The sequence below is a fragment of the Pyrus communis genome, chromosome 6 (assembly GCF_963583255.1).
Source record: "Pyrus communis chromosome 6, drPyrComm1.1, whole genome shotgun sequence".
Taxonomy (NCBI): Eukaryota; Viridiplantae; Streptophyta; class Magnoliopsida; order Rosales; family Rosaceae; genus Pyrus; species Pyrus communis.
The window spans coordinates 22,343,399-22,356,837 of record NC_084808.1 but is presented as its reverse complement, the minus strand read 5'-3'; the positions used below and the strand labels follow the sequence as shown (position 1 = coordinate 22,356,837).

The following is a 13,439-nucleotide window of genomic DNA, read 5'->3' as shown; positions in this document are numbered from 1 at the left end:
TATCATTAAACGAGTTTAAATTTTAAAATTTATGTATATCTATCACATAGATTTCCATTAAATCTATCAAACAGTAATAAATATATTTGTAAGCAGCGTCAACGCTTAAAAAAATGGTGAGAAAAAATATTTCAAAAAAAAAAGAAAACACTTCAATTCCCCAAAAGATCTCAGTAAATACCAATATCCATTGATGTGAAACCAAGATTCTCTTATTTCTCATCCCAATATCCTTAGCGTCCATTGAAAGGAGAGAGAGAGAGGAGAGGAGTTTTATAGTATGAGGGTCTCCCGCGACACCGGCGGCGGTGCAAAAGGGGTGGGTGGTGGATTGTCGAGGAGCTATAGGTTCCCAAACTTAAACTTAACTGCTTATGTTCGCAATTGGTTTTTTTTTTCTTCTAAACATACGATGATATTTATATTAAGGAGGTGAAGGAGTGACATAAAATTTCTCACTTATAAATGAAAAAGAATATTACTAACCGTAATACTAAGTGATCGTTGGTAATTGATTTTAATTGATTATGTTGATAAAAGTTTAAAATCCATGTAGATTGCTTCAAATGACTTGGCAATGCCAGAGATGTGGTTCAAATAAGGTGGTCTCCCTTGTATTTTCTTTTTGTTTTTTAAGTTCTACTTTTTATTTTCGTGTCATAGAAATAGAAAAAGTATGTGAAAAATGTATATGAACTAACAAAACAAATACTAAAACAATTTTAAGCTATTTTCAATCTCGATTTTTTATAGGGAGTTTTAACAAAAAAAACTCGCGGTACTGTTTATTTTAACGAAAAATCAAATTTTTACACTAAAAAGTTAAACCTGCTACTATTCATTTTACCCTTTATTTTGTCCTTATTATTAAAACTCAAAGTTTTCAAGTCTTTTTCATTAATTTTTCTTTTTTTATATACATAATAGTTATAAACTCAAAGAATATGCATCTTTTACATTTTTCAATTTGGTTTATCTTTAGTTAATGATCAAACCAAACCATGGGAAATCAAGTAGTATGTGACGTAATCACCAATGCACTTGGACGTGGATTGCTTTGTTGGGCTTCAAGATCCAAGGCAAGCCCACAACATAGATGAATTTGAGGCTCCAATGCTTTTTTGTTTTAGCTGGATTAATTCAGAATATGATGCCAGCATTTTCTCGTGAATCTGCTGCAAGTACATCTTCTGCAAAACTCTCAAAAAGGCACGACTAACTGCCACCGGTGTACCGGCTCAAGGTATCCAACAAAGATGGTTGTGCGTTACTAACCGAAAATTGAAGCCGACGAAAGAATGTTAGGACATTCACTGGATTTTCAACTTCGTGAACGCAGGCAATGACTTCTGCCCCGATTACCAACAAAGTGAATGTGCTTGAGAACCGGCTTTGGACGTAAGGATTCATGGATATCGAAAGACCTGGGCATTGCTTGAAGTTGATGATGACCGATGATGACTTACGAAGAAATTGCCGTGGCCTCGCTCAAAGCACACAGCCCAGATGAGTGCATACAGTTTTCCTCCTAAAGAAAGAAAGTTAGCTTGAGAATCATATGACATCTAGACCGAAGCTGAATCTACGAAGACTGAGAGTATGACAGAGCTACGTACGAAATGCTAAAGGAAAACAAGGTGACAAGATTAACAAGGCCAAACCATACGAAATACGAGCATCCAGATCATATTATGGCACAATGAACTTTAAAAAGGTCAAGTTTTATGAAACATTCCAGCAGAGACCAATTACAACTGTTGGGCCAAAGAGGAAAAACATCCTATAACATATTACGGATTAGGAAAAGCTTTAGGGCAAAATCCAGTAGAAATAGTACAAGAATAACTGACAAGGCAAAATACGTTACACCAATTATTTTACCGCAAGTGGTCTGTAGGTTAACAACACCACTGTTTCTCAAATACTCAAATTTCACCAGCTCCACAATCATTTAAAAGAAACAACTCCTGCATCATCAATTATGCAGCCAAGGAACATGCGATTTCTTGTAGACTGCATGACCACCCAACTATCTATCAAAGGTTATTTGCACACATTAGCGTAGCTCGTAAAACTATGATTCTTTTGCTGTTGGTCCTAGACCATGTACTCAAACACAACAAAAAACAAATTCACAATCAGTTGTTATGCTTGCGCTGTACTGGGGTCGGGTTAAGGTACTCGATTCAGTTCTTGCCAAAAGCAATACCACACACGGCATTACTTTTGAGTTTTCGGATCAAATCCACCGCAGCATCCTTGTTAACGAATGATAAATAACCCCTTTTAATGCTTAGAAACAAGTGAACCATCAATATTCATTTCTTATAACCCCTACCATATGGTTCCTACCCTGTCCTCCCATCCCCCAAACTATATTGTATGAAGTATGTCATCACACTAAGCATTGAAGCCAACACTATCGGTTACCAGTTTACAGACAGTAGTATGGAGAAAAAAGCTTTCCTGACATAAACGAAGGAACCTCAAAAGAATACCAATACAATGATGCTATCATCCAAGCCAAGCAAGAATACAATCCTACCATCCGAGCTATGTATCATTTCAACCGACAACAACATAACTGCCACGCTAGTTGAATTCGCAACATGCTGCTAGAAACCTACGAACATGCAATAAATGCAAGAAGCAAAGGGCATCACAAAAGGAAGGATGAAATGAACGCCGGTTCCAAATTACTCATTTAACATATACTTTATTCGAATCAAAATATGGTAGTGTTACATCAACCAACTACAAGTCGAAACTCTAGCTCAAAAACTAAAGAAAACTCCCATTGCGTTGATGGGAAAACAACAATTAAAGTACAAAAAGATGAACAAATAGCTAATGTTACAACACAAACTATGATTATCATTGTTGTAATTATGTTATTGTAAGAACAAAAGGATTACACTATTCTACTAAACCAAAAAGAACAAGGAAAGCCAGACTCACGAGAACCCCTTCCGGAGCTTCTGGATGGCGGCGTACATTTTCCGCCGTGAACCGACGGCGTTGATACCCATATCCTTAAGATCCTCCAAAGTCAGCATCGGCAGCACCTCGTCGTCCACCTCGTGTATCTCGAACACCGGCGTGTACCGGCTCAGCCCCAATTCTATCAGCCACGACCTCACCCCACTCCAATTCGACTCCGGCATGTTATCCGCCTCAACGGCATCGTTCTCCCTGCTCACCGACGCCCTAGCCCAATTTCCCGCCATCCTCTGCCCATCCCACATATCCTCCCCCGCGTCATCCCCCGAGTTCACTGGAGTGCTGCCCCTCACCGGACTATCCTGATCGGGATCCGCGCTGAACCACTCGCCTCCCTCCTCTCTGCTATCGCCGTCGTCGAGCTTCGAATTGGAAGCCCAATTCGATCGGATCCTCTTGGTCCCCGTGGCTCGCTTCGCCTTGACTCTCCGGTTCCCGAACTCGAACCGTCCGTCGCCATTTTGGTTCCTCTCATCGGGCGGCGTCATTTCGTTGGACTCGTTGCCGTTGACGAGGTTGGTGATTGACCGGGCCTTGACCGATTTGGAGTCCTTGGGGAGCCTCCAGCCGGGCCTGGCTCGTCGCATATGTGATTCAAATGAGCCAGTAGCGGCGGGCTGGTCGCCGATCTCGCCTAATCGGACGCTGGGGCGTCGCTGCCTTTTGGGGCCCAATTGGGGGCCGTGGTTCTCCGCGGTGTGTACGGCCGTTGTGGTTGCTATTGCCGTTGTGGCAGTTAAGGATGCTTCTGTATTTATCAGCTGTGTCGTTGTGGTGGTTGGAATTGTCGGGACGGCGGTGATAGGAGCTTCCGGTGGCTGTAGCTCAGCTGCCATGAGAGTGAAGTGGGAAAAGGGTACAGAGAGTGCGCGTAGGATAAGGGATCCGGTAGTTCTAGATAAGCATCCTTGTCTCAATTTCCACCGTTGGATCAGGATTATTGGTTGATAATCCAACGGCGGAGGTAAAGGCGATGGGATTTTCAAAATATTTGGGCCTGGAGCGCTCCGTTGCTTTGCCTTATGGACTCGTATGTAGAACCGTCCTTCTACTAAAATGGGTTGGAAATAGCTGGCCTTTATAATAATATGGGATGCCCTTACATAACTTCTTGAGATATTTTACATACAATCGATTTTTTTTCTTGAATTTTATTCTTAGCCACTCCTATATTCGAACCAAGTAATTTCTAATTAAATCACGAATTACAAATGTCTAGAAAAGCTCTATTGTTATTTCCCGAGGCAATCCACATTGATATAATAAAAGTTAGGAACCTACAACAATCACCGAATGTCCGAACTGCTTTTTTCTTACCACAACTCGTATTCATTCTTCCCATCAAACCTTTCAATCTCATACCACTACCGTGAACCGGAAGCCTCAAAGCCACCACCACAAATTCCAGTCAACTTTCCTTCTACGGATGGAGGAGGAAAACTTTGAACTCACTACTTGTTCCAATGCTGGATAGACCGAAGGAAATACCAGTAGATTAAGAGCTAATTAGTAGCCAATTTTGAACTTGAAGATCTGAGACCAATTAAAAATTTGAACAAAACTTGTAGCCGAACGATCGCATAAACATTAACAAAGTAGGCAAACAATCACAAAGACAAGATATAGCATTGTTCAGCCAATCACACGTAAAAGAAGATGATCACAATTTTGAAATGGAAGTAGTTTCAATCAATCACACGTAAAAGTCATCCAGGTTGTATTCAAACAATTATGGCACCACCATGTTGCGCATCCAGAAGCACCAAATCTGAAACTGGAGGCACCGACGAAGGAGGAGTACTTGCCTCTCGCTCGAACATCCTGATTTGAGAATTCTCGTCGCACTTCATTATTCATACTCACAATTGAATCTACGGAAGCTTTCGTATCCAATCAACCTTGCTTGAGCACCAAATAACGTGTCTATAGATCCCAACAAGCTTTTCCTGGAATTAAATAGATCAAAATCGCAAAACGACATACCAAGAATAGTCAGTGCACTGGGATAGAAATTATACGTATTTTAAAAGAAAAAACTGGATTGCAAATATTGCAAATGTAAAACCCTAGACTGAAATACCTGGAGAGTCTTGGGCAGATAGCTACATACGCTGCCGTGATTGGCGTCTCATGACCTCAGGACTAACAACAAATTGGGAAAATATTAGAGCTTATACATTTAAGCAAGAAACAAATAAAGTACTTTTACACCACAAAGAAGCTGATAACATAATTTGTATCAGTTGCAGCTTATGCTGCTGTGCAATATAAGAGAGATGTTCCTTTTAATTGCTTCTTTGTAGCTGCTCAAAGAACGGTAGTACAATACTACCAACAATTTCTCTATCGGGTATGCTTAGGTTACAGTTATTGAATAATCAGCGAAACACAGTGAATTGAAAATTAGAACAAGCAGTATATAACAAAGGGCAGGTCAGATCGTCAGAGTAGGAGCATGAACACGAAGTAGAAAAACAGTAAAAAACAGAGAACCAACAATGGAGAATAACAGTAAAAATTTAAAGATCAAATAAATTTTAGAAAAAAAGGTAATATGAAGCTGCCGAAGTAAACAACACAAATGAAATCCGTCGAGGATCCTTGCTGTAATTTTACTTGTTTAATAAGAAAACAAAACACAAATGAAGTAACCTCGAGATTTCCAAATTCAAGAAGTACCTGTCCAACATGTTGGCAAATACAACGGAAGGCACGTGTTGGACTTTATCGAAATCCTCTCCTCCTACCTGAAGCCTGTTACGAAATGTCGTAGACATCCTTGCGAAGCTTAACTCCCTGAGCGTAGTAAGATACCTCAGCCCGTTTGGAATTTCGGTCAATCTGTAGCAAGCTTGTATGAAAAATCGGCGGAGGCTCGGCATGGCTCCTCTTTCCACCTTCAAGTCCTTTAACTCATACATAGAAACAAGGGAAAGACATTCAAGATGACGAAAGCCTTCGTTGGAGAAAACCAGTGTGTCTGAAATTGAACTCTCAAAAGTTTCTTCCATTAGGCATAGGATTTTCAAATTTGGCAACTTCGCTAGTACCGCCATTTGGTTGTGGTTGAGATCACACCGGCACAGAGATAACTTAGTGAGGTTTGGAAAGTGCTGAAGGTCTCCAGGTAACTCTACTGTTCGACCAATCAATTGCAGCTTGTACACATGACGACAACTCAATACTATTTGTGTTACCTCCGTGCCAGTTCCAAGTAAGTTGTGCACAAATAGAGATCGAATGCCATTGAGTGTGCTGCTTATACCTTTCAAGGTTTCCTCCAAATTTTTCAAGGGGCTTGCCAATTCTATGGCCAGTTTTCTGAGACCGGTTAACCCAGCAAGATCATTCAACTCACAACAGTCACTCGAAACATAATTTAAAGTCTGCAAATTGTGAAGAGTAGATAGGTGTAGTCTATTACCATGTGCGGTGTAATTCAAGGGTAAATACAAATGCCTCAGTTGCACCATCTTCCAAAATACATTTGGTAACATATCCGAGTCATAATGAATGCGAAGATCCAGAGTTTGCAAAAGTATCAAATTGCCCAGGCAAGATGGCAACTGTTTTATACGACTATTTCTTAGACTTAAGAATCTCAAGTGGACCATATTCCCAATTTCATTTGGCAAGTCTACTAATGCAGCCATACCTTCAACCTTCAAAACTCTGAGCAATTTGAAGTCCTCAAACAGTGATGATACTGGCCTTTTATTTCTTGGATACCAATCTGATGGGCAAAAGTATAAAAGAGACCTGAGACGGACATCTCTTTCATAACTTGATGGAACTAATTTATCAACATATTCATCCAAGCAGATGGCAAGTCTTCGAACCTTACCCGTTGGTATTGCCTTGGCTATCATCAGAGAAGGAGGAGAATACATAGTCTCACTTCTGTGCAATGATTTGACATTTTGGAGAAAGCCCTCCTCTTCTGACTTTATCAAACACAAGTCTCGCATAAGATCATGAAGACGACAAGACTTGATCTTTCTAACAGAACCCCGTTCCCCAATTTGAACCACACACCTGTCCACCAGTTCATTTAAGTAGTTGTATGCTATCTCCTCCATTGTTTCTACTAAACCTTGTGTTTGTTGTAGTGGCATAGATATAAAACCTTCTGCCATCCACAGTTGAGTCAATCTTTTCACTGGTATCTCAAAATCTTCTGGGAAAATGCCTAAATACAAAAAGCATGATTTTAAGTGATAGGGTAAGTTATCATAACTCAATGACAACACCCACAATGTACCCATGCATTCTTGTTCATGGCCTTTGCCTCTTCTTATGTATGCATAAACATTGTTAAGCACTGTATCCCACTCTTCAATTGTATCCTTTGTAGCAAGGAGTCCTGCGAGCACAATGACAGCTAATGGCAAACCGGCACAATGTTGAAGCATCTTCTTTCCTATTTCTTTCATCTTTCCGAAAACTTCCGGGGCTGATAAATAATGAAACACCACATTAATTATTTGTCATATTGACAACTGCATTGTCTAATGGAGAGTTAAAGAAATGAATTTATCAAATACATAAAGTATAAGTTAATGGTTTTACTAAACGGATGCTAGATATCTCACCAAATACACACACACACACACACATATAGTTCTAGTTATGAAAAACAATATAATTTATCTTAGATACTATTTTTTTATCTATATACACCAAGGTAAATGGTGAATTACTCTAGTGGTTAGGATCTTCCTCTTAAACCTACTGCGTCATGCATTCAAACCTTTTTCTCTTCCCTTAGTGTAGAATATCAAACATCAATTTGGTACAAAACGTAGTCTTCCTACTAGGTTTACTCTCCCATATATCGTTTAGCAATGTAATTGAAATAACTAGATGTACTTATACATGTGAAATTGTTTTGAAATATCTACGTGCTAGAAATTGTTTGAAACCCATTTGTTTTCTTCATGTACTCCTTGTTCGAATCTTTAGCATACACGGAGGTTTGAAAACATATTTCTTTTTAATTTGTGTCAAATGGAATATGAAATCAATTGAAATAAGAAATTAAAGTAATCCAGGAGAATAGAATGGGATGAGAAATTACTTATTTCTTCTCTTCCGAAGATTGCTATCTTCTCCAATAGTTCCCAACTTTCATCTTCGTTCAACGGCCGAGGTTCGTGGAGGATACCATTTCTATCTGCTGCATGCAAAGCTACTTCCTTGACTCGAGTTGTAAGTAATATTCTGCTTTCTGTTCTCTGATTTAGTGGAAATGCAGCTTTCAAAGACTCCCATGTCTCCATGCTCCAAATATCATCGATGACAACCAAACATCTACTTTCTTGCTGTAGAAGATAAATTCTCTTGGCTATTTCATCATCTTTCATTTTTGCAATTTCTTCTCTTTGCACGGTGGTAGCAGAAAGAAGTTTAATTAAAAGTTGTTCCCAAACATCTCTTACTTGACATTGTTGAGAGATACATACCCACACAAAGCTGCCAAAATGGCGTCTAACTTCATCATGATGATAAATCTGTTTTGCAAGAGTTGTCTTTCCTAGACCGCCCATGCCCCAGATAGAAACAACTTGGTGTCTGGGCTCTTTCTTCACCAACTGCATAACCAATTCTCGTACGTCAGCTTCTAAACCGACAACATCACGATCAATAATATGAGAATAGCTTCTTCTTAGTTTTTGCCGCCTCTCATACAAAGAAGTGGCTACTTCCATGATGTGATGATTTCGCAAGCTTGACCTGCAATTGGAAAGCTGGGTGGTAATTTTCTTAATTGCTGAGCCAATTTTGTGAAGATCACCTCGTTCCTTCAGCACACAACCAAACCTTTTCAGAACCTTCATAATACCTCCTTCCCTCTTCGAGGCCACTTGGAGGACAAAAATTTCTATGACATCCTCCAAATCATAAGCAGCATTTCTAATTTCCGCGACCAGAATATGTACCGTTTCATCATCTCGTTGCCTTACATCTGCATCTTTCAGAAAACCCCGCACTACTTGTAGCTCTCTTCGTGCAGCCTCAACTTGATCGCTGACTCCATGCAATAACTTCGCTTCTTGAATGATTAAGTCTCCAAGCCTTTCAACCACAAAGGAAACCACTGCCTCAGCCATATCGATCGCGCGCACAAGGAAAACAACTTATAGACTTTTAGTTTCAAAGTATTTCTATTTCATAAAGAGTTCTGAATGAACAAGCCAATATACGTAGGCAGACGAGTAACTGGTTACAGGCAACCAAAACTTCACTCCTCGAAACCGTGTGTTTTCGAGGTTGTTTCTTCTTCAAACTTGACCTAGGAGCCTCGGGGAGTTGTAAGGAAGCTCCTACAACCTTCAAAACGTCGTGACTCGGCCGGGATCACGTCGGAATAAACTTGTCCGAGTCGGACCTTCCGAGTTGACGAGTCAACTCGTCCGTTTCACGATCTGGTTGTATGGTTGGGTTCGTGGTGACGAGGGGAGTACGATGGTGGAGTTTTTAAACTCGATCTGTGAAGATTTGGTGAAGGTCCTTGTAGTTGCAGAGGTGGAGAAGCCCGGGTGAGGAGAGAGGGGGAAAAGAGGGCAGATAAGGAAAGTGAGTTCTGATTGGTGAAAAAGGAAGAGAGGGTGAGTGAGGAGTAAAAAGTTGCAATAATGAGGGAAGCAAAATAAGAGCGTGGGGACCCAGGCAATACAATATACTATTCGTTCATGGATAAAATTATTACACTTCAATAGCTTTGGCAATATGCAATAAAATGTTAGTATTATTTTTATTTATAAAATAATACTAAATTATTTTATTTGTACTTTCAGATAAGATTTTTAATCGTTATCGTTGCGCGTGTCATTATCTAAAAAGTTATAAAATAATACAAAATAATTTTATTTGTAATTTCGGATAAGATTTTTAATTGTTTTCGTTGCGCCACGTGTCATAAAATCCAAAAATACAATTATTGGTGATGGATTTCCAATAAGATTTTTAATTGTAGTCGTTGCGTCATGTGTCATTATTTGAAAATATAATTATTGGTAATGAATTTCCGATAAGATTATTAACCAGTCACGTCACGTCACATGTCATAATCTGTTTACAATCTTTAAGGATAGATTTCCATCAGATTTTTAACAAATGACGCCATGTCACTTGACATTATCTACAACCTAATCTTTTATGAATCCTCCATATAATCCAACATTCATCCTCACAAATCTCACACCAATTTTCTTAAGATCTCTATTATTATTCATAGTTTATGCTTCATTCTTCACCAAAATCTCTATCATTATTCATAGTTTTTGCTTCACTTTTACAATGTCTTCTTCTTCAAGGATGACGTGGGAAATCGATCAACAAAGGGAAGAATTGTTTAACCAATTAGAAGGAATGTTCAATCTCCAGGTGGCCCAAAATGAGAGGGAATAGTATAAAGAGCATAGAAGGAGAGATGACGAAGTAAGAATGGGCAGAGCCTCATATTCCCGTTGAGTCATCCAAGCTGTGGGTCAGATCTGCAGGCCTAGCCATTTCAAAAACCTTGATAGAAACAGGCAACGACGAGGTATGGAACTCTTGGACGATTATTTTGTCCGTAATAGTGCATTCCTTGATACATACTTTAAACGTCGTTTTAGAATGGAAGGACATTTGTTCAACAGAATCATGATTACTATTTACAACCATGATTCTTACTATGTGCAAAAGAATGATGTTTTTGGTGCTATGGGTCTCATTCCTCAGCAAAAAATTACTGCTGCCTTGCGGGATGCTTGCATATGGAGCATTTGTAGATCAAGTGCATGAGATAACGAGGATGGGGAAATCAACCATTCTTGAGTCCCTGATGAGGTTTTGTAGAGCAATCAAATTTATCTACACCGCATAGTACCTCCGGAAACCTACTGATATGGACTTGCAAAGGCTTTTGAAGAAGGGTGAGATGCAAGGTTTTCCTAGGATGATTGAAAGCATCGATTGTGTGCACTGGACGTGGAAAAATTGTCCAAGTGCATGGCAAAGTGCTTTTGGGGACAGAAAATGAGCAAAAAGTATCATTTTGGAGGCGGTGACATCTTTTGATACATGGATCTGGCACACCTTTTTCAGGGTTTCGGGAGCTCAAAATGACCTCAACGTCCTTACCCAATCCCCAATGTTTAACGATGTCCTGCAAGGAAAGACACCAAAAGTCACGTATTGCGTCAACGGACGTATGTACGACGAGCCATACTACCTAGTAGACGGCATTTACCCAAGGTGCTCAACATTTGTCAAAACAGTGCCACGTCCGCGAAGGGCAAAGGAAAAACACTTTGCAAGCTGTCAAGAGGGGTGCAAGAAGGATGTGGAGCGTTGTTTTGGTATCTTCCAAGCTCGCTGGGCAATCATCAAAGGTGCTGCCAGATTGTTTGATAGAGAGTCGCTTCGATCCATCATGATGACGTGCATCATTCTTCACAACATGATTGTAGAATATGAGTACGATTATGATGTTGTTGATGAATATGAGTCAGACACGATGAACAATTCAAGAACACGTATATATTGTGCTCATGAAGCCATCGAAGAACCCGTCCAACATGAGCCATTAGAAAATGATGGATGTTACAATGAATTGATCATTCAACGATATACTGCACTTCAAAAGCCATATATGCACAATGCTTGGCAAATTGATTTGATAGAGCACCAGTAGGAATTGAAACAAACTCAAGATACTTACGTTCATTTAGTGTGTTTGTTTTTTTTTTATGTGTTTATTTAATTTTATTTGGTGTGTTTTTTTTAGTTCATTTAGTGAGTTTTTTAGTATTTGGTTTGTTTATGTAATTTTATTTGGTGTGTTTAAATGTCTTTTGAATAAAGATTCTCTTAGTATAAATTAATTACCAAATTATGAAATTATGGTGTAAAGTAGATGATAATGAGAAAGTATTTATAGAAAAGTAAAAACAATTTTTTTTAAAAGAATTTTCAAATTTTTTTTCGGATTTTTATTCATTTTTTACAATTTTTAAATTTTTTTTATTCAACTAATTAATCTTTGCCGTTGGATTTAAAAAAAAAATAAAATTCCAACACTCCAGATTGTGCCACGTGGCACAATGGTAACATTTCTAAATTTTAAAACTATTTTTTTTTAATTTATAAAGGAGAATAATATCAACCGTTGATCTCAGATCCAACGGTTGATATTAAATAAGATTTTTTTATTTTTTTTTAACCGTTGCAAATCTGACAATCCACGTTTTCTTGTCGTTGAGATCCAACGGTAACAATTTGAAACTGCACCGCGGGCCCCATTTGCTAAAAACATGTCGGGTGACGCACCCTTACGCGTGGGTGCAGTGCACGCACTTGACAAATAAAAACAAAAAAAACGGGCTGACGTCAGCCTTGCGTCAGATAGCCTTCGAGCTCGCGGGCTGGCAATTCGTGATGGGCCTAGTGCTCAGGCATGCCCTGTCCCTCCGGCTCCCACACGCTAAAGTCAATAGGCCGGGCTCTCGGGCCCTGTTTGCTGGCATGTCCCCCAAGCTCCAGCTAACGCTGGAAGTGCTCTAATTGGTGGTGAAGTGTAGGGCACATGTCTGGTTTTAAAGAAGAGAAAGGATAGGATTTTGTACAGATGAAATCACAAGAAACCTACTGTGCTTTATCAAAAACATTTGACAATGAACAATTTAATGCACATTCGTAACGATAAGTACAATTTAATTACGATAATGAGAAAAATAAATTAAAAGCTAATAAACACATTCACGTCACTTTGCCCACCAGGACATAAATGTCAATTTACACATTTGGGGAGAAATTAAATATAAAATTAGGAACAGATCGTCACATAACATAGAAATATGGATTGTTCAAAAAAATAAAAAAATAAACAGTTTAGATCTTTGACCGGGCCCAATTGTACCATCTGATGTGGCAAGCTATGAATACAACCAACATTCAATGAAATAAATTTATTAATTGACATAGCATATAAAAATCACTTGTCACCAATGTAGTATTGCTATTTTTTTTCACTAAAAAACTACTTCTTTTGAAATTAAGCAAATAAAAAAAATATTTAGTAATAAAATATCCTAGTTTTAAAATCATGCTTTCATTAAAAACTAGAGCTAGGCCGCTAATGAATATATACGTTCATTAGTTTGTACAAATGGCATTATTTACTTTTACACATGTATTTCCTCTGTTGAAAAAAATAAAAAAATAAAAAAAAAACAAAGAAGAAAGAAAGAAAAAAAGTGACAACTGTCACCTATTACTTCAACAACCATCGTTGCCACTGTTGTTATCACCACCACCCCACTATGTCTATTTTTATCATTACACACAACTATATTGTTTTCCAATAAATTTTACTAAGCGTCTTTCCATTGTTATTCATACTCACATTATTTTTAAAAATAATATTTATTAAATAGTTGAATTATTTATTTTAT

The 13,439-nt window shown here is 38.6% G+C and overlaps 2 protein-coding genes across 3 annotated transcripts; both read right to left on the bottom strand.

Moving 5' to 3' along the window:
* Nucleotides 1-1,150: 1,150 nt before the first annotated feature.
* Nucleotides 1,151-3,854, bottom strand: LOC137737922 (uncharacterized). Its single transcript, XM_068477507.1, has 2 exons — nucleotides 2,959-3,854; nucleotides 1,151-1,528 (listed from the first exon to the last, which is right to left on the bottom strand). Exons 1-2 carry the CDS (start codon nucleotides 3,834-3,836, stop codon nucleotides 1,489-1,491), a joined length of 918 nt encoding a protein of 305 aa, XP_068333608.1. The 5' UTR covers nucleotides 3,837-3,854; the 3' UTR covers nucleotides 1,151-1,488.
* Nucleotides 3,855-4,231: 377 nt separating this feature from the next.
* On the bottom strand, nucleotides 4,232-9,620 carry LOC137737967 (putative disease resistance protein At1g50180). Of its 2 annotated transcripts, none has more exons than XM_068477562.1 (4): nucleotides 8,078-9,620; nucleotides 5,680-7,453; nucleotides 5,081-5,142; nucleotides 4,232-4,940 (listed from the first exon to the last, which is right to left on the bottom strand). In XM_068477562.1, the coding sequence occupies exons 1-3, from the start codon at nucleotides 9,108-9,110 to the stop codon at nucleotides 5,103-5,105; spliced, it is 2,847 nt and encodes a 948-aa protein (XP_068333663.1). In that variant the 5' UTR covers nucleotides 9,111-9,620; the 3' UTR covers nucleotides 4,232-4,940; nucleotides 5,081-5,102. The 2 variants fall into 2 exon arrangements, with proteins under 2 accessions (XP_068333663.1, XP_068333662.1); XM_068477561.1 differs by having other exon boundaries at nucleotides 4,233-4,946.
* Nucleotides 9,621-13,439: the final 3,819 nt, after the last annotated feature.